Genomic DNA, 24717 nt, shown 5'->3' with positions numbered 1-24717 from the left:
TGAACACTCCCACCTCAAAAGTTTCTCAGCTATTTAAAAATATTCAGCTGGTCTATTCTTTTGGCCATAGTGAACAACTTTACACTTGACCTATATTATACTCCTTCTATTAGCTTATTGCATATTCACTCAGCTGCTTGTCTCTTTGCAGCCTGTCTATCCTCCCCACAGCTTACCTTTCAACCTAGCTTAGTATCGTCGGCAAATTTTGATAAATTACTCTCTTTCTCTTTATCTAAATAAGTAATATAGATTGTAAATTGCTGAGGCCCCAGCACTGACCGTTGTGGCACTCCATCATTCACTATCTGCCTACTTGAAAAATTCTAATTTGCACCCACTCTCTGCTTCCTATCTATTAACCTATCCACAATACATATTACCTCCAACTCCATGCATACTTTGCTTGTCTATTAACCTTTTGTGTGGCACTTTTTTTGAAAGCGTTTTGGAAATCCAGGTTTACTGCATCTACTGGTTACCCTTTATCTCCCTAAACAGTTATCCTCAAAAAATTCCAATAACTTTATTAAACAGGACTTCCCTACAGTAAAACCATGTTGACTTTAATCAAACAATGCTTTTCTAATTGCATTGTTTACACTTCCTCAGTAATAGATTCCAGCATTTTACCAACAACTCGTGTTAAGTTAACTGGCCTGTCGTTTCACATTTTCTCTCTTGTTTCTTTCTTGAAAATCAGAGTAACGCTCTCCATCTTCTAATCTGATGGCACCGTTCCCGAATCCAGTGAATTTTAGAAAATCACAGCCAGCGCATACACTAACTTTTCAACATTCCAATTTTGAGCCCTGATTTATTGCATTTTAGTCCCTTGTATTTCTCCAAGACTTTTTCTTTGTTGATATTAATTTCCCAATTTCCTCAATCTTTTTAGCCCCTTTTTCCAAAAAGTAGTGTGTCTTCTACTGTGAAAACTGATGCAATATATTTGTTCAATGCTTCTGCCATTTCCTGTGAAGATTTCTCCTGTCCCTGATTCTAATGGACCAATATTAGCTGTTTCCTTTTATATACTTATAAGAGCATTTATATTAATTCATAGTTTGGGGCGGTGCAGTGCTTAGCACTGCCAGGTTCTCTCCCATCCATGGGCCACCCCGCCACATACAGCAACAGGTCGTCCGCATAAAGCGACACTCTATGCTTCTCCCCACCCCGCACCAGGCCCATCCAGTTCCCTGACTCCCTCAACGCCATGGCCAGGGGCTCAATTGCCAACGCAAAGAGCAAGGGGGACAGGGGACACCCCGTCTCGTCCCCCGGTGCAGCCGAAAGTACTCCGACCTCCTATTCGTGGCTACACTCGCCATCGGGGCCTCATAAAGCAACTTCACCCAATGGACAAACCCCTCCCCAAACCTTTCCAACACCTCCCACAGATACCCCCACTCAACCCTATAAAGGGCCTTCTCCGCATCTAATACCACCACTATCTCCGCCTCCCCTTCCACAGCCGGCATCATAATGACATTGAGGAGCCTTCGTATGTTGGTATTCAACTGCCTTCCCTTTACAAACCCCGTCTGGTCCTCGTGGATGACCCCCGGCACACAATCCTCTATTCTTGTAGCGAAGATCTTTGCCAGCAGCTTGGCGCTACATTTAGCAGCGAGATCGGCTGACCCTATATGACCCACGCTGCAGAGGGTCCTTGTCCCGCTTAAGGATCAAGGAAATCAGCGCCCGTGACATGGTCGGGGGCAAAGCCCCCCCCCCACCCCCCCATGCCTCGTTAAAGGTCCGGACCAACAGGGGGCCCAACAGGTCCGCGTACATTTTATAAAATTCAGCCGGAAACCCATCCGGCCCTGGCGCCTTCCCAGACTGCATGCTCCCTATCCTTTTATCCAGCTCAATCGGCGCCCCCAGTCCCTCCACCTGCCCCTCCTCCACCTTCGGAAATCGTAGCTTGTCCAAGAAGCCCCCCCCCCCCCCCGGGTTCAGACCGATACAGTTCCCCATAAAAGTCCCCAAAGACCCCATTAACGTCTACCCCCCCTCCGCACCACCTTCCCATCTCTATCCTTCACTCCCCCAGTCTCCCTGGCTGCGTCTCGCTTTCGGACTTGCCTTCTACCCATATTCATACACCACCCCCTGTGCTTTCCTCCACTGAGCTTCCGCCTTTCTGGTGGTGAGTAGATTGAACCTGGCCTGAAGGCTACGCCGCTCCCCCAGCAATCCCTCCTCCGGAGCCTCCGCATAACTCCGATCCACCCTCACCATCTCCCCAACCAATCTCTCCCTCTCCCTCTGCTCTCCCCTCTCCCTATAGGTTCGGATGGAAATCAATTCCCCTCTAATCACCGCCTTCAATGCCTCCCAGATCGTCCCCACTCGGACCTCCCCGTTATCGTTGGCCTCAAGGTACCTCTTGACACACCCCCGAACCCTCCCGGCCACCTCCTCGTCTGCCAGCAGCCCAACCTCCAAGCGCCAGAGCGGGCGCTGGTCCTTCTCCTCCCCCAGCTCAAGGTCCACCCAGTGCGGGGCATCATCCAAAATGACTATGGCCGAATACTCGGCGCCGCATAAACCCCGCATCGTCCCAGTTTGGGCGTAAACATTCACCAACACAACCCGCATCCCCCTGCACATACCTCCCGCCACTGTCAGCCACCACATTTAACGCCTCTTTCCCACCAGGATCGCCACCCCCCGATTCTTCTCATCCAGCCCTGAATGAAATACTTGGCCCACACACCCCTTCCTCAGTCGAACCTGGCCCGCCACCTTCAGGTGCGTCTCTTGGAGCATGGCCACATCCGCCTTCAGCCCCTTCAAGTGCGTAAACACCCGGGCCCGCTTGACTAGCCCGTTCAGCCCCCTCACATTCCAGGTTATCAGCCGGATCAGAGGGCTCCCTGCCCCCCTCCCCTGCCGACTAGCCATAACCCATTCCCTGCCCGCCACTGGCCAGCGTCCCCCTCTCGGCCTGTTCCCCACGGTGGCAACACACACACACACACACACCCCCCCCCCCCCCCCCCTTGCGTGGGAAAATAACAACCAGCCAAAGCTTGCGCTTCTCAGCCCCGACGACCCCCCCCCATCAACCAGAGAAAAGCCTGCGCTTTTGCCCTGCCCAACCCCGCCTCCTCTAGGGCAACTCCCATTGCCAGTCCCCACCACCAGCTCCCCGCACTCCCAATTTACCTCCCTGCCCGAACCCGTCCACCAGACCCATACAAAAAGACATGGCCCCACCCACCCTAAAGCCAACACACATCCTGCATTAAACAGAGACCCCCCCCCCCCCCCCCAGAGAAAAAATTAAACACAGTTGCATTCACATACAAAACCCCCATCCCTGACCCTCAGTTTGAGTCCAGTTTCTCGGCCTGCACAAAGGCCCACGCCTCCTCCGGGGACTCAAAATAATGGTGACGGTCCTTGTAGGTGACCCACAGACGCGCCGGCTGTAACATGCCAAACTTCACACTCCGTCTGCGGAGCACCACCTTCGTCCAGTTGTACCCGACCCTCCGCTTAGCCACCTCCGCACTCCAGTCCTGGATGATCCGAACCTCCGTGTTCTCCCACTTGCTGCTCCACTCCCTCTTGGCATGCACGCACTCCCGGTCAACAAACCAGTGGAACCGCACCAACACCGCCCGCGGCGGCTCATTCGGCTTGGGCCTCCTAGCCAGTATTCTGTGGGCCCCCTCCAGCTCCAGGGGCCCCTGGAAGGACCCATCTCCCATCAGCGAGTTCAGCAAAATGACCACATAGGCCGCCAGGTCCGACTCCTCCAGCCCCTCCGTGAGGCCCAGGATCCGTAAATTCGTCCGCCTCGACAGGTTGTCCAGTTCCTCGAACCGCTCCTGCCACTTTTTATGGAGCGCCTCGTGCATCTCCACCTTCCCCGCGACGGCTGCGGCCTCATCCTCCCTTTCGGAGGCCTGCTGCTGCAGCTCCCGGATTGCGGCCCCCTGGGCTGTCTGAGTCTCCAGCAGCTCCCTGGTGGTAGCCTTCAGCGACTCCAGCAACTCCACCTTCAGCTCCTGGAAGCAGCGCCGAAGGGTCTCCTGCTCCTGCGCCCACTGCCTCCACTCCTCGAGGGCTCTGCCGGCCGCCATTTTGTTTCCCTTCCCCCCGCTTTTCCAGGGGCGCTGCCGCCGCTTTTCTGCTCACCCCACTCCTGGTCCGGACCATAGAACCCTGGGGATCTACTGCAGACCCCTTCCCACGTCGGGAATCGTCGTAAAAGCTCCGTTGGGGGCCCTGAAAAGAGCCCCAAAGTCCGTTTCTAGCGGGAGCTGCCGAACGTGCGGCTTAGCTCCGCATAGCCACAACCGGAAGTCCACCAAGCCAAAAGATATTTTGCCAATCACAAGATATGGTATATGAATTTCAGTGCCAGTGTGATGCGAGGGGTTTTTGCATACGCTCAGGCCCGTGCTTACAAAACCTAAAACCGTGTTCAACATTTCATTTAAAATGGGAGGTGCTCCCCTCATTTCTGTTTTTACCTCCCTCATCAAGGTAATTAATATTAACTTAAATATTGGAGAGCCTACCCTCCCCTACCCTCCCCTACCTCGTCCTCAGACACAATCTTTTTCAAGCAGCGAACAGGGGTGGCAACCTCGCAAACGTGGCCAGCTCCATGGCAACTGAAATCTTTCCACCAACTCTGCAAATCTGTCTTCCACGAACAAATCTCTGAACATCTCTATTCCCTCCTGCTCCCATGCCCTTTGACCCCAACCTTGAACAAATCTGATTACCACAACTCGGCGCCCACAGCAACTTGCCCTCAATCTTAAATTGTTGCCTGCATGCAACCACCACCAGGCTCTTGGAGTATTTAGCCAGTGAGAAGGGAAGAGGCACCAGTACTGTCACCCTCCAGCACAAACCTGCCTCCATCTACCCCCACGCTGATCCTCCATGACCATATTCTGAACCGCATCCATGTTTGCCGTCCAGTACTAATTCAACAAATACGGCAAAGCCATCCCTCCCTTCCGCTTGTCCCTCTCCAGAAACACCTTCATCTGAGGTCCTTATCTGCCTACATAAAATCTAAAATCAACCTCTCCAACCTTCCAAAAAAATGTAGGCACAAAAATCACACGATTCTGAAAGACGTACAGGAACTTAGCACTGTCATCTTCAATGTTTGGACCCTCCCTGCCAACAAAAGCAGAAGAACATCCCTCCTCTTGAAGTCCTCCTTCACCTCCTCCACCAAATTAACCAAATTTACTTTATGTAACTGACCCAACGATGTGCCATTCTTATTCCCAGATATCAAAAACTCAACTTGACAGCTGAAATGGCAACATCTCTAAACCCCTCCCCTGTACCCGAGCATTAACCAGGAATACCTCTGTCTTTCCCACGTTAAGTTTATACCCTGAAAACAAATCAAACTCTATCAATAGCCCCATAATCATATCCATACTATCCCCCGGGTCCGTGGCATACAGCAGTAAGTCATCTGCATACAGCACCACTCGATGCTCCAACCTCCTCTGTCTTTACCTCGTCATCCCATTGAAACCCTAAGTGCCATCGCCATTGGCACAATCGCAAATGCAAAGAACAACAGGGACAGTGTGCACCCCTGCCTCAATCCCCCATACAAACAGAAACACCCCAAACTTTGTATTATTCGTATGTACACTGGCCGTGGGATCCTGCATAACATCTTAATCCAGCCCACCAAACCCGACCCAAAACCAATATGCCCAACACTTTAAACAGATATTTGCATTCATCCCAGTCAAACGCCTTCTCCATGTCCATGGATGTTATCACCTCTGTTTCCTGACCCTCAGGGTATTATCACCACATTTAATAACCTAATATTTGACTGTCATTGTCACACCTTCACAAACCTGTTTGGTCTTCATCTATCAGCCCCAGCACAGTATCCTCCATGTGCGTTGCTAACACCTTGGCCAACAACTTGGCATCTACCTTCAGAAGCGATATCGGACGATACAACCCACATGCTTCTGGATCTTTATCCTTCTTTAAAGTAAGCGAAATTGATGTATGTGCCAGCGTGGGTGGAAGCTCTCCCTCATTAACTGAATCATTAAACATTTCAACTAGGAGACCCCCTAATGCAGTTGCAAACTTTTCATTAAAATTCCGCTGGGAATCCATCTGGGACCTTCTCAGAATTCTTTGGCCCAGTACACCTCCTGCAGCCCAATTGGAGCACCCAGCCCCTGCACCTTCCTCTCCCTCCACCACTATGGAAACCAAAGCTGTCCCATGCCCAAGGCCCTCCTCCCAGGGGGTCTGACATGTACAGTCCTCGGTACAAGGCCTTGAACACTCCATTCACTATCCCTTGCTTAATGACCAACCTGCCCCCCCCCCCCCCCCCCTCCCTTACCTTCCCAGTATCCCTTGCTGCCTCCTGGCCCCCTGGTAAAACACCCCCCACCCCTCCTTTCCCCAGCGCAACTGCCCCACCACCTTCCCCATTGACATACGCTCAAACTCCATCTGGAGCTTCTTCCGCTCCTTCAACGATCCCTCCTCAATGGCCGCCGAGTACCTCCAATCCACTGCTAAAATGACCTCCGCCAACTTTTGCGTTTCCAGCTGCTCCACCTTATCTCTGTGCGCCTTAATCAAAATGAGCTTCCCCCTAATTACCGCCTTCAAAGTATCCCAGGCAGGGAGGCAGACACTTTTTTATTAAGCTGCACAAAGATGCATGTAGCCACCCCATTCTTCTCGCAAGCCCCCCATGTCTGCCAACAACCCCATCACTGCGGCCGCTGGGAACCCCCCTTTGGCAACATCCTCCTTTATGAAATCCATATCGTCCCAGTTGGGGGTGTAGACATTCACCAGCACCACGGCCGCTCCCTCTAATATCCCGCTCACCATAACTTATAGAACATAGAACATAGAACAGTACAGCACAGAACAGGCCCTTCGGCCCTCGATGTTGTGCCGAACAATGATCACCCCACTTAAACCCACGTAACCCGTATACCCGTAACCCAACAATCCCCCCATTAACCTTACACTACGGGCAATTTAGCATGGCCAATCCACCTAACCGGCCAACCAGCCATATCCAAGTTTCAATTGACTGCCCCAGGACCCTGTCCCGGGCACCACCTGGGTCCCCTCAAGATGGCCGCCGCTAACCCCCTCCAACCATCACCTCAAAAAGAAACCTTCAATGTCCGCAACTCTCCCCGCCCCCTACCCCACCCTAAACAAAGATCGCCCACCACCCCCAATACATCATCACAACCCAAGTCAAAAACAATGAAACACCCCACCAGCCCCTCACAATTCTTCCCCCCCCCCAACTCTTCGCTTCCGTCAACTAGCATGCTTGCTAGCAGGGTGTCTCCCCCCCAAAACATGAAGCAATATCTAAGTAATAAACTTTTCTCCCATGTGCGTACCACAGGTGGGTAGGGTACATCATCCCAAACTGTGCCTTGTTTCTGAATAGGGCCACTTGGCCTTATTGAACCCGGCCTTTTGCTTGGTCAGCTCTGCTCCCAAGTCCTGGAAATAAGGACCATGTGGTCTTCCCAGGATCATTTCCATGTCTTGTTTGTCCACCTCCGGACCCTTTCCATGTCCCAATGTAGCCTCATGATGAATGCCCGCTGCTGCTCCCCTCCTCTCAGCTTCCTCTTCAATGACCAGTGTACCCGGTCCACCTCTGGAGGGCAGTTGAAGACCCCCTCCTCCACAAGCTTCTCAAACATCTTGGCCACATATTCAGTGGTGCTTGTTCCCTCATACCTTCACGCAGTCCCACGATCCTCGGGTTCTGCCCCCTTGTGTGGTTCTCTCGGTCATCAATCTTCTCCCGCAGGTTTTTCTGATCATCCGGCATCATCAGCAGTTCTGCCTCTACCAAGGCAATCTGATCTTCGTGACCAGTCACTGTCTCCTCCACCTTTTGGATCGTTGCACTCTGCGCCTCCAGCCTCTGCTCCACTCTCTGCGTGGCATCCTGAATCAGCTCTGCCACCCTCGCCAGGTCCTCCAAGGCTGCCTGTTTGTTTTTAAAATTTGGCTTCAAAATATTCAACCAACTGATCCGTCGACCATTTTGCGGATAACAATGCCATAGGTCCTTCTGCCATAATTTCGCTCGCTACGCCACACGTGTCCTGGTCTGAAGTGTGCACCTAATTGACACACTCCTCGTCCAGTATCCATTTGACATTCCCCACCAAAGGAGAATACTTTACTTTAGTTGTCCCACTTTTTCCACCTGTTACTGCCCTGCGAAGCGGACAGGAAGGTTCAAAGAATCCAACTTCATGCAGTAGCCACCTCGATGACTCATTCCATGGTCGCAACTGAAAGTCCTGTTTCCAACATTAAATGTGATCTGTGATTGAACAACATTTGCTGAGAACATGTATACATATTACACCTGTTTCAGCTGAACAAATTTAAGCGATACGCATTTGCTGGTTCATTCCACAGGTCGATGCCATGACAGATCAGAGTCAAACTGTCTGGTTTAAATGTCACAATGCTTGGCAATTAACTGGCATTCACTGTTAACTAGTGTATTCTCGAGGGCAGCACGGTGGCCTAGTGGTTAGCACAGCTGCCTCACGGCGCTGAGGTCCCAGGTTCGATCCCGGCTCTGGGTCATTGTCCGTGTGGAGTTTGCACATTCTCCCAGTGTCTGCGTGGGTTTCACCCCCACAACCCAAAAATGTGCAGAGTAGGTGGATTGGCCACACTAAATTGACCCTTAACTGGAAAAAATAATTGGGTACTCTAAATTTATTTTTTTAAAACTAGTGTATTCGCCATGCTGCTAGCCAGTATTCTTTCTCAAACAATACACCGCTGTTGTTTCCCCGACATTGGTATTCTTGTGATGGTCCTGATGAATGCAAGATGAAAAGCTTTGACAAAATGTCTTTCAGCAATGCTCAAATTCTGTACTGCCAAGCAATTATTCATAACAATAGCTTAAATGAGTAGCTGAAACTGTGAAAGATGGATTTCAATGCAGGTAATTGAGGCCACGCATTTTGGATCAAAAATATGATCAATACAAGTTGTTAAATAGTGACGAACTAGGAACTGTAATGGTCCAAAGAGATTTTGGGATCTACGTCCACTGATCACTAAAATATTGTCGTCTGTTACAAGACGATCAACAAGTTTAATGGAATGTTAACCGTTATATGGGGCAGCACAGTAGCATAGTGGTTAGCACAATTGCTTCACAGCTCCAGGGTCTCTGGTTCGATTCCCGGCTGGGCACTGTGCTGAGTCTGCACGTTCACCCCGTGTGCGCGTGGGTTTCCTCTGGGTGCTCTGGTTTCCTCCCACAGTCCAAGGATGTGCAGGTTAGGTGGATTGGCCATGCTAAATTGCCCCGAGTGTCCAAAATTGCCCGGTGCAGACTCGGTGGGCCAAATGGCCTCCTTCTGCATTGTAGATTCTATAACTAAAGAGCGAGAATGTATGGGAGGGGAACAGTTTTGCTTCAGCTGTGCAAAGCTCTATTTTGACCGCATCTGGCACTGTTCAGGGTATTACACCTTCAGAGAGGATATGCATGGGAGGTGCAGTGTAGATTCACTAGAATGTTACTGATGCTCCCACGGGCTTAATTATGAGGAGCATTTATGTAAATTCAGTTTGTATTTCCTGGATTGAAAGTTAGGGTGTGATTTGATACCAGTTTTTAGTCTTTTAATTCATAGAAATTAATGAGTCAGATATGAACCATTTTAGCTGATGGGAGAATTTGGAATAAGAAGACATAACGTTGAAATCTGTGCTAAGCCATTCACGGGAAGTTAGAAAACACTTATTCATGGTCTTGCGGTGACGGCCATGGAGTGAGAGGTCACCTATTTGGTAGTTCCTGCTCATGGTGGGCATGTGGGACCTTTTCCCCGACATTTGGGGGATTTGAGTGATAAAATTGGAGGCTGGTGAAGAAGAATTCCCTACCACTTTATGGAGTCGTGGACCAGAAGTGATCTGCAAAGACGAGATTGTTCGACAAAAAGGGAGTGGAGTCAGCGGCACAGGAAAACATGGCGGAGGCTCGGGGACTGGGATTGCCGGCCCAGTGGTCACTGGAGCAGCTGGTGAACTTCCTCCAGGAGAGGGTTGCCAAGCAAAGGCAGGAGTACCTGGACTCGATTAAGATGGGGATTGACCGGGTGGAGCAAAGATTGGAAGCCCAGGGACAGGCTATTAAGAAAGGTGGAAGAGGCGTTGGCTGGGCACGGCGACCAGCTAACCGCAATGGAGGCGAAGATGGGCTGATGAGGGACCACCAGAAAAGGCTGCAAGAGAAGGTAGAGGATTTGGAGAACAGGTTGTGCAGGCAGTGCTGAGGATCGTTGGTCTCCCAGAGGGTACTGATCAGATACAGCGCATACGTGGCGCGTATGCTCGAGAAGCTGATGGGAGAAGGTGCGTTTACTCGGCCCTTGGAGGCGGACAGGGCGCATAGAGTGCTTGCGAGGAAGCCGTGGATGAATGAGCCACAGAGTGCGATGGTGGTGCGATTGCACTGGTTCCTGGACAAGGAGCAGATCTTGAGGAGGGCCAGGCAGACGAGGAGCTGCAGATGGGAAGACAACGAGCTGCGCATTTACCAGGACTTGGGTGCAGAACTGGCTAAGAGAAGAGCGAGCTTCAACAAAGGAAGGCGGTGAAGTTCAGTGTTCTGTACCCAGCTCGTTTGCGGGTCACCTATGAAGGTCACTAACTCTATATTTCGTATCGTTGGAGGAGGCGATGAACTTTGTGAAAGAAAGGGGACTGGCAGGAGATGGAGGACATTAAACTTGGGGACGGGTAAATCTGCACTTGTATTGCTAAATTACTTTTAGTTTTGGGTTTTGGATGTATTGGTTTTGTGCTAAGTTTTGGGCAGTTGCTCAATGTTGTATGTGGGTTAACTTTGTTCTAATTGGGGGATGTTGGGTGAAATTTTCTTCTTTGTGTTTGTGGATTGTAATTTGCTTATGTTTGAGCAGGGGGGGGAAGCAGTGGGGGGTAGAATGCTTGGCGGCATGGGCGGGGGCTACCCAGGCTAGCTGGGCAGGCTAGCTCACAGGAGCATGTGACTTTTGTTATGGGGCTTTGGGAGTGTTGTTTAGGGGAGGGTGTGGGAGGGGGAACTGTTCTGCTGACAGGGGAGGGATTGACATTTGGAAACGCATGGCCGGTTGATGACGGTGGGCACCCGAGAGCGGGACGCGGGCTGGAGGCTGGCGTAAGAAGGCTGATCACATGGAAAGTGAGTGGGCTGAATGGGCTGGTCAAGAGGGCTCGTGTGTTCGCGCATCTGAAGAGGCTGAACACGGGTGTGGCAATGTTACAAGAGACACACCTGAGGGTGGTGGATCAGACTAGACTGAGGAAGGGTCGGGTTGGGCAGGTATTTCATTCGGGGTTAGATTCTAAAACTAGGAGGGTTGCGATCTTGACTAATCGAGTTTCATTTGAGGTAGGGAACATAAAGACGGGAGGAACGGCAGAAGCGGAGGTGAGTGCGAGACGGCAGCGAGATCCGTCCGGGAGAAGCAAGCGACAACAACACCAAACCCATTCGAGGAGTTTATGAAGCGGGTGTTGGGCAAGATCTCGGACCTGGATTCAAATAGGTTGATCATGGAAGGGGACTTTAATACGGTTATTAAACAGAGGTTAGATCGGTCGAGTTCAAGGATAGGGAGGGTGCCAGCTGCGGCGAAGGAGCTAAAAAAGTTTATGGAACAGATTGGGGACGGGGGGGTAGATCGGTGGATGTTTGGACGGCCAAGAGCAAAGGAGTTTTCTTTTGTCTCCCAGGTTTACAAAGTGTACTCCCGGATTGATTTTTTTTTTGTTGTACAAGGCCTTGCTGGCGGGGGTGGTGGACGCTGAGTATTCGTCAATTGTTGAGTCAGACCATGCCCACATTGGGTGGACTTACGAGTGAGCAAGGAGGGGTTCAGCGCCCGCAATGGAGACTGGATGTAGGACTGTTGGCAGATGAGGGGGTGTGCGGACAGGTGGGGGAGGCCATCCAGAATTATTTGAAGATAAATGATATGGAGAAAGTTTCGGCAGCAATGGTGTGGGAAGTGCTGACGGCGGTGGTGAGGGGGAAGCTCATTTCGATACGGGTTAATAGGGAGACGGTGGAATAGGCACAGACGGATAGGTTCGTTGGGGATTTACTCCAGGTGGATGGAAGGTATTCTGAAGTCCCGGAGGCCGGGTTGTTGAAGGAGCGGCAGAAGCTCCAGATGGAGTTTGGGCTGTTATCTACAGGGAAGGCAGTGGGGCAGTTGAGGAAGGCGAGAGGGGCAATATACGAGTATGGTGAGAAGGCCAGTAGGATGCTAGCACACCAGCTAAGGAAAAGGAAGGCAGCCAGAGTGAAGGTCAGAGGACGAAACACTGTACTGGATCCAGCAGGGGTGAATGGGGTGTTCACAGAATTTTACAGTCAGTTGTATGAGTCGGAGGCCCCAACTGGAGTGGGGGGGAATGAGGCGTCTTTGGAAAGGTTGAAGTTTCCGAAGGTGGAGGAAGGGTTGGTGGAGAGGCTGGGAGCCCCGATCGAGATTGCGGAAATACTAGAGGGATTGGAGGCCATGCAGTTGGGTAAGGCCCTGGGACCAGACGGCTACCCAGTGGAATTTTACAAGACGTTCTCTGGGATGCTGGGCCCGCTGCTGGTGAGGGCACTTAATGAGGCAAGGGAGCGGGGTATTCTTCCCCCAAAAATGTCACCGGCTTCGATTTCATTGATCCTGAAGCGGGAGAAGGACCCAGAGCAATGTGGGTCATACAGACCAATCTCCCTATTAAATGTTGATGCCAAATTGTTGGCCAAAATCCTGGCTTCGAGGATAGAGGACTGTTCCGGGGGTGATAGGTGAAGACCAGACGTGATTTGTTAAGGGTAGACAGTTAATGGCGAATGTTAGAAGGCTCTTGAATGTGATCATGATGCCCTCCGAGAGGAGGGAGGCGGAGGTGGTGGTCGCTATGGACGCGGAGAAGGTCGACCAGGTGGAATGGAAATATCTGTGGGAGGTCCTGGGACGGTTTGGGTTTGGGCAGGGCTTCATTGACTGGGTTTGGTTGCTGTACCAGGCACTGGTGGCGAGGGTGCAGGCGAACCAGGTGAGCTCAGACTATATTTTAGATTGCACCGGGGGACGAGGCAAGGATGTCCCATCTTCCCACTGTTGATTGCCTTGGCTATAGAGCCATTAGCGATGGAGCTGAGAGCGTCAAAGGACTGGCAGGGTCTAGTCTGGCGGGGGGGATCGAACGCAGGGTCTCGCTATATGCAGACGACCTACTCCTATATATTTCTGACCCGTTGGGGGGAATGGGGAGATTATGTGGATTTTAGGGGAATAAGGCCAGTATTTGGGGTACAAATTGAAATATGAGTAAAAGTGAGGTTTGTGTGGTCCAAGTAATGGGGCAGGAGAGGAGACTGGAGGAATTGCCGTTCAAGGTGGTGGGAGGTAGTTTTGTTACCTGGGAATTCGAGTGACAAGGAGCTGAGAGCAGCTACACAAATTAAATCTGGGCCGATTATTGGAACAAACGAAGGAAGACTTTCGGAGGTGGGACGTGCACCCGTTGTCACTGGCGGGGAGGGGACAGACCATAAAGATGACGGTTCTCCCAAGATTTTTGTTTGTTTTTCAGTGTCTCCCTATTTTTATTCCAAAGACCTTTTTTAAATGGGTGGTGAACAGGGTGACACCTGGGTTTATGTGCGCGGGTAAAACCCCGCGAGTGAAGAAAGTGTTGCTGGAGCGGAGCCAAGTAGAGGGAGGGCTGGCACTTCCGAACTTTTGTAACTACTACTGGGCAGCAAGTATAGCCATGATTAGGAAGTGGGTAATTGGGAGGGGTTGGTGTGGGAACGGGTGGAGGTGGCATCTTGTAAGGGCACAAATTTGGGGGCATTGATAACAGCACCTCTGTCGTTCTTGCCGGCCTGGTACTCCACAAGCCCAGTGGTAGTGGCGGCCCTGAGAATCTGGGCAATGGCGGAAGCATATGGGAGCAGAGGGAGCGTCGGTGTGGGCTCCAATCTGTGGTAATCACCGGGTTGTACCGGGGAAGACGGATGGGGATTTCAGAGGTGGCAGAGAACGGATATTGAGAGGCTGGTGGATCTGTTTATTGATGAGAACTTTCCCGGTCTCGAGGATCTGGAAGTGAAGTTTGAATTGCCGTGAGGGAATGGGTTCAGATATCTCCAAGTAAGGGATTTTGTGCAAAGGCAGGTTTTTACCTTTCCGCTCTTTCAGCCACAGGGGATACAGGACAGGGTAGTTTCTAGAATGGGTGGGGGAGGGGAAGGTATCGAAAATTTACAAAGAACTTGTGGAGTAGGAGGAAACCCAGATAGGGGAGACACAAGGTAAATGGGAAGATGAGTTGGGAAAGGAGTTGGAGGCCGGTCTTTGGGAGGATGCCCTGAGCAGTGTCAATACGTCCTCATCATGTGCCAGGCTCAGCCTGATACAATTCAAGGTGGTTCACCGGGCACACATGATGGTGGCCCAGATGAGCAGGTTTTTTGGGGGTGGGGGACCGGTGTGGGCGATGTGCAGGAGGGCCCACAAGTCATGTCCACATGTTTTGGGCAGGTCCAAAGCTCGGTTGATTCTGGCAGGGATTTGCAGATGTCATGTCCAGGGTGTGAACGGTGAGGATGACACTGAGTCAAGAGGTGGCGATTTTTGGAATGTTGGAAGACCTGGGAGTCCAGGGGGCGGGAGAGGCTGATGTTTTGGCTTTTGCCTCCTTGGTAGCTCGGAGACGGATCTTACTACCGTAGAGGGACTCGAAGCCCCTGAAAACAAGGGAGTGGATTAGTGACATGGCTGGGTTTCTCAGGCTTCAGAAAATCAAGTTCGCCCTGAGAGGTTCATCATTAAGGTTTATTCGTTTATCTACTTCTTTGAAGAAAATTGAACCGTCAGCAGATTCAATTCGGGAGTTGGGGAGCAAGCGGGGGTGGGATGGGGGAGCAAGTGGGGGGAGGAGTAGTTAGACTGTCGGTGTAGCTTAGGCGAGATCTGTGGGAGATGGAGGGGGGGTTATGTGTTGAACTATTTTTATATCTGTACTTGTCTTTTGTTATTCTAAAACTGAAATGTGTTTTTTTTTAATGAAAACTTATTCATGCAAATGCGGAACGTTTGGTAGCCTATTCTACAAAATACAATAAATTACAAATAATTTTTATTCCAAGATTTGCTAGTCTAGAGTAGAAAAGGATAGGACCAAGGCAGGTGAATGGAATTCAGATGTACATTATCATGCCCTTATTCAATTACAGATTCAAAGCGCTGAATGATCTCCTTGCTCCTTTTTATTTAAAATTTGATATCATAATTTACAGTGCAGAAGGAGGCTATTTGGCCCATCGAGACAGCACTGGCTCTTGGAAAGAGCACCCTACTTAAACTCACACCTCCACCCTATCCCCAGTAATCCCATCTCACCTTTTGGACACAAAAGGGCAATTTAACATGGACAATACACTTAACCTGCACATCTTCGGACTGTGGGAGAAAACCCACGCAGACACGGGGAGAGAGTGCAAACTCCACACAGGTCACCTGAGGCCGGAATTGAATCTGGACCTGGGGCTATGAGGCAGCAGTGCTAGCCACTGTGCCACCGTGTCGCCTTTCAGAATATAGAATATGGTTTGCCTTCCTGATTTTTGTTAATACTTGTGAATTTTAAAAAGCTGTTTTCTTATGTGACATGTTATACAACGCCAACTGAGCTTGACCCAAAATGTGTGCGTTTTGCCTCAGCTTTAAACTTGCATTTTAGCCCAGTTAAACTAAACCAAAATGTTTTAATCCGAAGTAGAAGTGCTTAGGAAAGATGTACTACTGAGCTACCCCCTTTCCCGTATTAAAATTATGCTCCAGAAAATAATATTTGAGAAAATTATTCAAATGCCTAATTTATTGAGAGCCTCGAGCCTGGGTGAGCTGGAGGGGAAGTTCGGTCTCCCCCAGGGAACACCTTCAGATATGTGCAGGCAAGGGCGTTTGTTAGGCGGCAGGTGGTGGAGTTCCCACTGTTGCCGCCACGGAGGGTCCAGGACAGGGTGCTTTCGGGGATGTGGGTTGGAGAGGGGAGGATCTCTGCAATGTATCAGGTGATGGAGGAGGAGGCCTCGGTGGAGGAGCTGAAGGGTAAGCGGGAGGAGGAGTTGGGTGAGGAGATCGACGAGGGGACATTGGCAGATGCCCTGGGGAGGGCGAATTCCTCCTCCTCTTGCGCAAGGCTCAGCTTAATGAAATTCAAGGTGCTGCATAGGGTGCACATGACTGGGGCAAGGCTGAGCCGGTTCTTTGGGAGAGAGGACGGATGTGTTAGGTGCTCAGGGAGCCCAGCAAACCACACCCACATGTTCTGGGCGTGCCCAGCGCTGGAGGACTTTTGGAGGGGCGTAGCAGAGACGATGTCAAGGGTGGTTGGTTCCAGGGTTGAGCCGTGCTGGGGGCTCGCAATATTTGGGGTGGCAGAGGAGCTGAGAGTTCAGGAGGCGAAAAAGACCAGTATTCTGGCCTTTGCGTCCCTGGTAGCCCGCCGAAGGATTCTTCTTCAGTGGAGGGTGAGGGTTTTTTTTTTTTTTTTCTTGACTGGGTGTGTATATTTGCCTATATGTTGATTATTTCTGTTAATTTATTATTTGTGCATACGGGGGGGGGGGGGGGGGGGGGGGGGGTCTTGTTCTTTGTGCTTTTATTGTTGATAATTTGTGAAAACTTGAAGAAAAGTTATTTATAAATTCTGAGGGGATTGTTATAAGGACATGTGACATACCATCAACACGAGACCATTTAACACGCCTTTAAATATCTGCAAGTACGAGCCTTCCTGAAAAAACAGGTAGTGGCCTTTCCGACGCTGTCGCCACTGAGGATACAGGACGGGGTGGTCTCCGGCACCTGGGTGGGGGGAGGTGAAGGTTCGCATGTCTACCAGGAACTACAGCAGGCGGAGGAAACCCCAGTGGAGGAGCTCAAGGACAAGTGGGGGGAGGAGGAGCTAGGTGAGGAGCTGGAAGCGGGTCTGTGGGCAGAGGTCCTGGGCAGGGTTAATTCCTCCTCATCATGTGCCAGGCTCAGTCTAATTCAATTTAAGGTGGTCCACCAGGCACATATGATGGCAGCGAGAATGAGCAAGTTTTTTGGGGTAGAAGACAGTTGTATGAGGTGCAAGGGCAGCCCTGCAAACGATGTCCACGTTTTGGGCATGCCCGGAACTTCGAGAGTTCTGGCAAGGGTTCACGAGGGCAATGTCCAAGGTGCTTAACACACTGGTGGTGCCGAGTCCAAAGATAGCGATCTTTGGAGTGCCAGAAGACCTGGGAGTTCAGGGGGCAAAAGAGGCCGACGTTTTAGCCTTTGCCTCCCTCGTAGCCTGGAGACAGATTTATTAATGTGGAGGGACTCGAAGCCCCCGAGTGTAGAGACTTGGGTTAACGACATGGCTGGGTTTCAAGCCTCGAGAAAATAAAGTTTGCCTTAAGAGGGTCTACGCTAGGGTTCTCTCGGAGATGGCAGCCGTTCGTCGACTTTCTCGGGGGAAATTTAAATGTCAGCAGCAGCAGCAATCCGTGGGGGGGGGGGTGAGTGCTTCATTGGGATGGTGTGGAAAGACTGGGTCGAGTGGGGTAATGTCTATTTATTTGTTATTTTTTGCACTATGTTAATGTTCACTCTAGTTTGGTTTGTTATTATTGTTACTACTGTTTTATTATGAAAAATTCTGCAGAATCTTAATAAAAAATACTTTTTAAAAAAACATAAGACCATTTAACTTTTCAGGCAAAAGTATATCCAGATGCACTACAACTTGATGGAGCAAAACTAAAGCAGTCAGAATTGAATGCACTAGTGAAAGAAAAGGCAGAATTTATTGAAAAGATCGACGGAAGGGGGAAAGTCAAGGTAAATATGCTAATATTTTTGAAGTTTGGTTGTGTGCCTTAATCTCACTTGGCAAGGTATATATCGAACAATTTGTGAATATCATAACAACAACTATTATCAACTTGGATTGGTCATCGAGGGGTTGATGTACCGAAAATTCTGGTGGGGTATTGTTTATCAGTCCTTCACAGTAGTTATACTATTGGACAGAACATTAAAACAATAAATTATTGGAACTTGTACCAATGCAATGTAAAAATTGTGGGGAACTTTTATTCTTCATGTAGAATGGACCAATCAAATTGGCTATGGTGGTCTGGAAGGTGAGTTTGTAGAATACTTTCATGACAATTTCCTGGAATAGTTGGTTTCTGGAACCAACAAAGGGTGAAGCTATTTTAGATCTAGTATTGTGCATTGAGGCAGGATAAATTAGTATTTTCGTAGTAAAAGAATCTCTGGGATAAAATGATCATGATACAATTGAATTTGGCATTCAAGTTTAAAAGAGGCATACTGTAGTTCCAAACAAGAACCTTAAAGCCAGTTGCTTAGCTATGACAGGAGCGCTGGCTAAGGTTGCTTGGGTAAATCGACTAAAAGGTATTGCAATAAATAAATAATGGGAAACAATTGAACGTTTAGACTTTTTTTTCAAACAACAATACATTCCATTTCAAAAAACTAAAGATCATCCGAGGTTTACCAAAGAATTGTCGATAGTATCAAATTTTAAATGTTTCAAAGAATAGTAGGAAACCAGAGGGTTGAAAGTGCTTTAGAAACCAGTGAAGAATGACCAAAAAGTTAATAAAAAGGAAAAAATAGAATTCAAGACTAAATTAACCAAGAATGTAAAACCAGATTGAACAGCTTTTACAAATATATAAAAACTAGATAAATAGTGAAAGGACCAGTTGGTCGCTCAGTCCAGAGACAGGAGAAATTATCATGAGAAGTAAAGAAATGTCAGACATATCGAACAAATAATTTGCCTGCCTTCACAGCAGAAGACGCAAATTACATACCAGAAATAATAGGAGTGAGATAATTAGTACTAGCAGATTTTTTTTAAAATTAGAAACCTGATGTGATTAAAACCTGACAAATCCCCAATGGCCTACATTCTAGGGTTCTAAATAATGTAGATATTGTTGGATGCACTGGTTATGATTTGCCAAAAGTTCTGAGATTATACAGCGGATTACAAGTTTGCAAATGTAATACCGCTATTCAGGAAAGGAAGGAGGCAGATAACAGAACAACAGATCAGTTACCCTGACGGGCATTTGACTTGGTGCCACACAGGACGTTAATATGCAAGGTAAAGACTTTTGAAGTTGTGTATAATATATTGGCATGAATTGTAGATTGGTCCAAGGACATCAAGCAAAGAGCATAGATAAACATGGCGTTTTTAGCTTGGCAGACTGACTAGTGGAGTGCTACAAGGATTTGTGCTCAGTTACAGTTATATAAGAATAACATTTAATAGCGAGACAAAAAGACAGATTTTTGTATCTGGGTTTGCTGCCGACGAAACGCTCGGTGGGGGTGTAAGCTGTGAGGAGGAAACAAACAGGTTGCAAGGAGATATAGACAGGTTAAGTGTGATTTCAACAAGATGGCAGATGGAATAGAATATGGGGATCTGTGAGGATGTTCCGAAAAATTTTTAAAAGGCATGAAACTTCTCAATGTTGATGTACAAAGAGACTTTGATGTACTCATGCAAGGAACATGCAGGTACTGCGAAAAATTAGAAAAGCAAATGGGGGACTTCCGGTTGCAGCATATAAGTGGAGATCTCGTGTTTGGTGGCTCTTGCCAGAGCTGTGTTTAGCCCAGTTTTTGGTAAAGATTTGTTCTTAGGAAGGTTTGGGCCATTTATAGAATGTCAAAAACCAGAAAGCCGAATCCAGTGAAGAAGGGAGCATATAAAGTCTGCCATCGAACGTAGTGAGGGATGCAGCAGGAGGAAAGATGGAGGGTGGGGCTGCACCATCACTGAGGAGAAGATGACGGAGGTGATGGCTGGGGTGTTAGAACGGCTATTTTCAAAGCATTTGGAAAAACATCAGATGGTGATGATGGCCTCGCTTAATGTGTGGGTAGGTGAGACCCTTGCCCTGGTGAGGGAGTAGTTGCAGACAACTTCACCGGTATGGGAGCAGTGGGAGAAAATTCAAGGGTTGAAGGGGGCCTTCCAGCACAGTTACCACTTCACCTTGATGGAGGGTGGCAGAGATTAACAGAGGGCTGTGAGCTAAGATAGGAAACCTGGAAAACAGGTCTCGAAGGCATAACCTGAGGATCGTGGGTATGCCTGAGGCCGACAGAATACTTTGCCAATATGAAAGTTAAGTGGTTGGGAGGGGTGTTTGGGCCCTCCAAGTACAAGTTTGACAAGGCCACCGATCGCTCCACCCAAAGATGAATGAGCCACCGAAGGCGGTGATAGCCTGTTTCTATACTTTTCAGGTGAAGGAGAGAGTGCTGAGATGGGAGAAGCAAAGGCATGAGGTGGAGTGGGATGGCCAAGGATATACACATATACCCTTCTTGGGGTCAGTTTAAACTCCTGGCAGGGGAATGGGAACCAATGCAGGAATTCGGAGGGTAGTAAAGAGGGGACAGAAACGAAAGCTGGTAAGGAGAAAAGTGGAAGTCCGAGAAACAGATTGAACTGCCTAGTCTGGCAGAGGGATGGGAACCAGAACAGTAGGTCAGCGGGAGAAATAACTGAATTAGAGCTGCAAACTAAGAACAGTAAGATTAAGAGAAAGAGCAGGTAGGGAGCAGTTGGTTAACGCAGCGGGGGTGGCAGAAGTGCATTAGTTTCAATGCGAGGAGTATTTCAGGTTAAACAGATGAATTTAGAGCTTAGATTAGTACGTGGAATTATGATGTTGTTGCTATTACAGAAACTTGGTTGAAAGAGGGACAGGATTGGCAACTAAACATCACAGCTGTGCTGAGGGAGGACACCGTGGAGGGTTCAGGCAGCGAGGCAATATGGGTAGAGCTCTGGAATAGGAAGGGTGCTGTCACAGTATTGGGGCTTTACTACAGACTTTCTAGCAGCCAGTAGGAGATAGAACAGATATGCAGATAGATCTTGGAAAGATGCATAAACAATAGGGTTGTTGTGGTGGGTGATTTAAACTTTCCCTATATTAACTGGGACACACTTACTGCTAGAGGCATGAATGGAACAGAATTTGTAAGGAGCGTCCAGGAGGGTTAAATAGCCCAACTCAGGAAGGGGCCAAATTAGACCTGGTGCTGGGGAACAAGCCCGGTTAGGTGATCAAAGTTCCAGTAGGGGTTCATTTCAGAAACCGTGATCGTAATGCTGTACGTTTTTTAAGCTGCTTATGGAAAAGGACAAGACTGGCCCTCGGGTGAAGGTATTAGACTGGGGGAAGGCTAATTACAACAGCATTAGTCAGTATATGGAGAGTGTTGACTGGACAATGCTGTTTGAGGGAAAATCAACATCCGGCATGTAGGAGGCTTTCAAATGTCAGTTGATTAGAATACAGGACCGACATGTACCTGTGAAGATGAAAGATAAGGGTGGCAAGTATAGGGAACCCAGGATAACAAGGGATATTATGAACCTTGCCAAAAAGAAAAAGGAAGCATTCGTAAGGTCGAAAGGGCTCAGGACAGATGAAGTCCTTGAAGAATAAAAAGCAAGTCGGAACAAACTTAAAGTAGGAGTTAGGAAGGCTAAAAGGAGTCATGAAATGTTGTTGGCAAACAGGATTAAGGAAAATCCTACGGCGTTTTATGCATGTGTAAAGAGCAAGGGAGTAGCCAGAGAAAGGGTTGGTCTATTCAAGGATATTGTAGTGAATCTATGTATGGAACCAGAGGAAATGGGAGAGATATTAAATGAATACTTTGCCTCAGTATTCACCAAAGAGGACTTGGTGGATGAGGAGTATAGGGTAGAGTGTGTAGCTGTTCTTGAGTCATGTTGATATTAATAAAGAGGAGATGTTGGGCATCTTAAAAAGCATTAAAGAAGATAAGTCCCCAGCGTCTGATGGGATCTCCCCCAAAATACTGAAGGAGGCAAGAGAGGAAATTGCTGGGGCCTTGTTTAAATTCTTATTGGCTATAGGTAAAGTTCCAGAGGACTGGAGAGTAGCCAATGTTGTGCCATTGTTTAAGAAGGGCAGCAGGGATGATCCAGGAAATTATAGGCCGGTGAGCCTTATGTCAATGGTAGGGAAATTATTGGAAATTATTCTTAGAGATGGGATTTACTCACATTTGTGAAGGGGAGATCGTGCCTCACTAATTTGATTGAGTTTTTCGAGGAAGTGACAAAGATGATAGATGAGGGAAAGTCAGTAGATGTTGTATACATGGACTTCAGTAAAGTCTTTGACAAGGTACCTCATGGTAGACTGGTACAAAAGGTGAAGTCACATGGGATCAGAGCAGAACTGGCAAATTGGATATAGAACTGGATTGGGCACAGAAGACAGGTTAGAAGTAGACGGGTGCTTTTCTGAATGGAAGGCTGTGACTCATGGCATTCCACAAGGATCAGTTCTGGGGCCTTTGTTGTTTTTGGTGCACAAATGATTTGGAAAGAACTGTAGCGGGTCTGATAGCAAGTTCGCAGATGGCACAAAAATTGTTGGAGTTGCAGATGGTGAAGAGGATTGTCAGAGGATGCAGCTGGATATAAACTGGTTGGAGTCTTGGGAGGAGAAATGGCAGATGGAGTTTAATCCAGACAAGTGTGAGGAAATGCACTTTGGATTTAATTTGATTTGATTTATTATTGTCACATGTATTCGTATACAGTGAAAAGTATTATTTCTTGCATGCTGTACAGATAATGCATACTGTACATGGGGAAGGAAGGAGAGACTGCAGAATGTAATGTGATAATCATAGCTCGGGTGTAGCGAAAAGATCAACTTAATACGAGGTAGGTCCATTCAAAAGTCTGATGGCAGCAGGGAAGAAGCTGTTCTTGAGTCGGTTGGTACGTGACCTCAAATTTTTGTCTTTTTCCTGACAGAAGAAGGTGGAAGAGAGTATGTCTGGAATGCATGGCGTCCTTAATTATGCTGGCTGCCTTTCCGTGGCAGTGGGAATTGTAGAGAGTCAATAGATGGGAGGCTAGTTTGCTTGATGGATTGGGCTGCATTCACAACTTTTTGTAGTTTCCCGCGGTCTTGGGCAGAGCAGGCTCCATGCCAAGCTGTGATACAACCAGAAAGAATGCTTTCTATGGTGCATCTGTAAAAGTTGGTGACAGTCAAAATTCCTTGGTCTTCTGAGAAAGTGGAGTCGTTGGTGGCCTTTTTTAACTATAGTGTTGGCACGGGGGGGGACCAGGACAGGTTGTTGGTGATCTGGACACCTAAAAACCTGAAACTCTCGACCCTTTCTACTTCGTTCTTATTGATGTAGACAGGGGTATGTTCTCCACCATGCTTCCTGAACTCGATGACAATCTCCTTTGTTTTGTTGACATTGAGGGAGAGATTATTGTCGTCGCACCAGTTCACCAGATTCTCTATCTCATTCCTGTACTCTGTCTCGTCATTGTTTGAAATCTGACCCACTACTGTGGTGTCATCAGCAAATTTGAAAATAGAGGTTGATGGGGAATTTGGCCACACAGTCACAGGTGTATAGGAGGGGGAATTTGGCCATACAGTCATAGGTGTATAAGGAGTATAGGAGGGGGCTGAGGACACAGCCTTGTGGGGCTCCGGTGTTGAGGATGATCGTGGAGGAGGTGTTGTTGCCTGTCCTTAGTGATTGTGCCTGTGTGAGCCAGTTGCAGAGGGAGGATCCGAGGCCCAGGCCACTGAATATGAAGATGAGTTTCGTAGGAATAATAGTGTTGAAGGCTGAACTGTAGTCAATAAATAGGAATCTGGCCTAGGTCATGCATAGGAAGGTCCAATGCATGTAGGAATTACACAATAAGTAATAGAATTCTTGCGAGTACTGACATGCAGAGAGATCTGGGTGTGCATATCCACCGATCACTGAAAGTGACCGCATGTGGATAAGGTGGTCAAGAAGGCATACAGAATGCAGGCCTTCATCGGTCGGGGCATTGAATATAAAAATTGGCAAGTCATGGTGCAGGTGTAGAGGACTTTAGTTTGGCCTCATTTGGAATCTTGTGTACAGTTCTGGTCGCCACACTCCCAGAAGGATGCGGGTGCTTTGGAGAGTGTGCAGAAGTGGTTTACTAGGACCTGGTATGGAAGGCATTCGCTATGAGGAGAGGTTAAATAAACTCTCTGTTCTCACTGGAACAATGGAGGTTGAGAGGCAACCTGATGGAGGTCTACAAGAGTGGCATGGGCAGAGTGGATAGTCAGATGCTCTTTCCTAGGGTAGGAAGTCCAGTACTAGAAGACAAAGTTTTTAAAGTGCGCAGGAAAAGAGATTTGCGAGGCAAGTTTTTTTTACAGAGGGTGGTAAATATATGGGAGGTGGTGGGAGCAGGTACGATAGTGGCATCTAGACAAATATATGAATAGGGTCGGAATGGAAGGATACAGACTCCGTAAGTGCATACGGTTTTAGTTCAGGCAAGTACCATGGTTGGCGCAGACTTGGAGGGCCGAAACGGCTGTTCCTGTGCTGTATTCTTTGTTCTACGAAAATTTAATGACGAAGCTGGCAAGGAGGCGGGTAGCCTTCCGATCGACCGAGGCCTATAAGCGCAATGTGTGGATGGATGTTGTCTACCTAGCGAAGCTGAGGGTCACGC

General features: G+C 48.5%; 1 protein-coding gene across 2 annotated transcripts in view; it reads left to right on the top strand.

Moving 5' to 3' along the window:
* Positions 1 to 24717, top strand: part of LOC119966251 — a 142089-nt gene that overhangs the window by 37962 nt on the left and 79410 nt on the right. For both annotated transcript variants that reach the window (XM_038797613.1, XM_038797612.1), the window contains exon 8: positions 17847 to 17969. In XM_038797613.1, coding sequence (XP_038653541.1) covers positions 17847 to 17969 — 123 coding nt within the window. The remainder of the gene's footprint in view (positions 1 to 17846; positions 17970 to 24717) is intronic.

The sequence above is a fragment of the Scyliorhinus canicula genome, chromosome 5 (genome assembly GCF_902713615.1).
Source record: "Scyliorhinus canicula chromosome 5, sScyCan1.1, whole genome shotgun sequence".
In the NCBI taxonomy this organism is placed as follows: domain Eukaryota; kingdom Metazoa; phylum Chordata; class Chondrichthyes; order Carcharhiniformes; family Scyliorhinidae; genus Scyliorhinus; species Scyliorhinus canicula.
The sequence above is the reverse complement of the archived record's forward strand: the minus strand, read 5'-3'. Positions and strand labels throughout refer to the sequence as shown.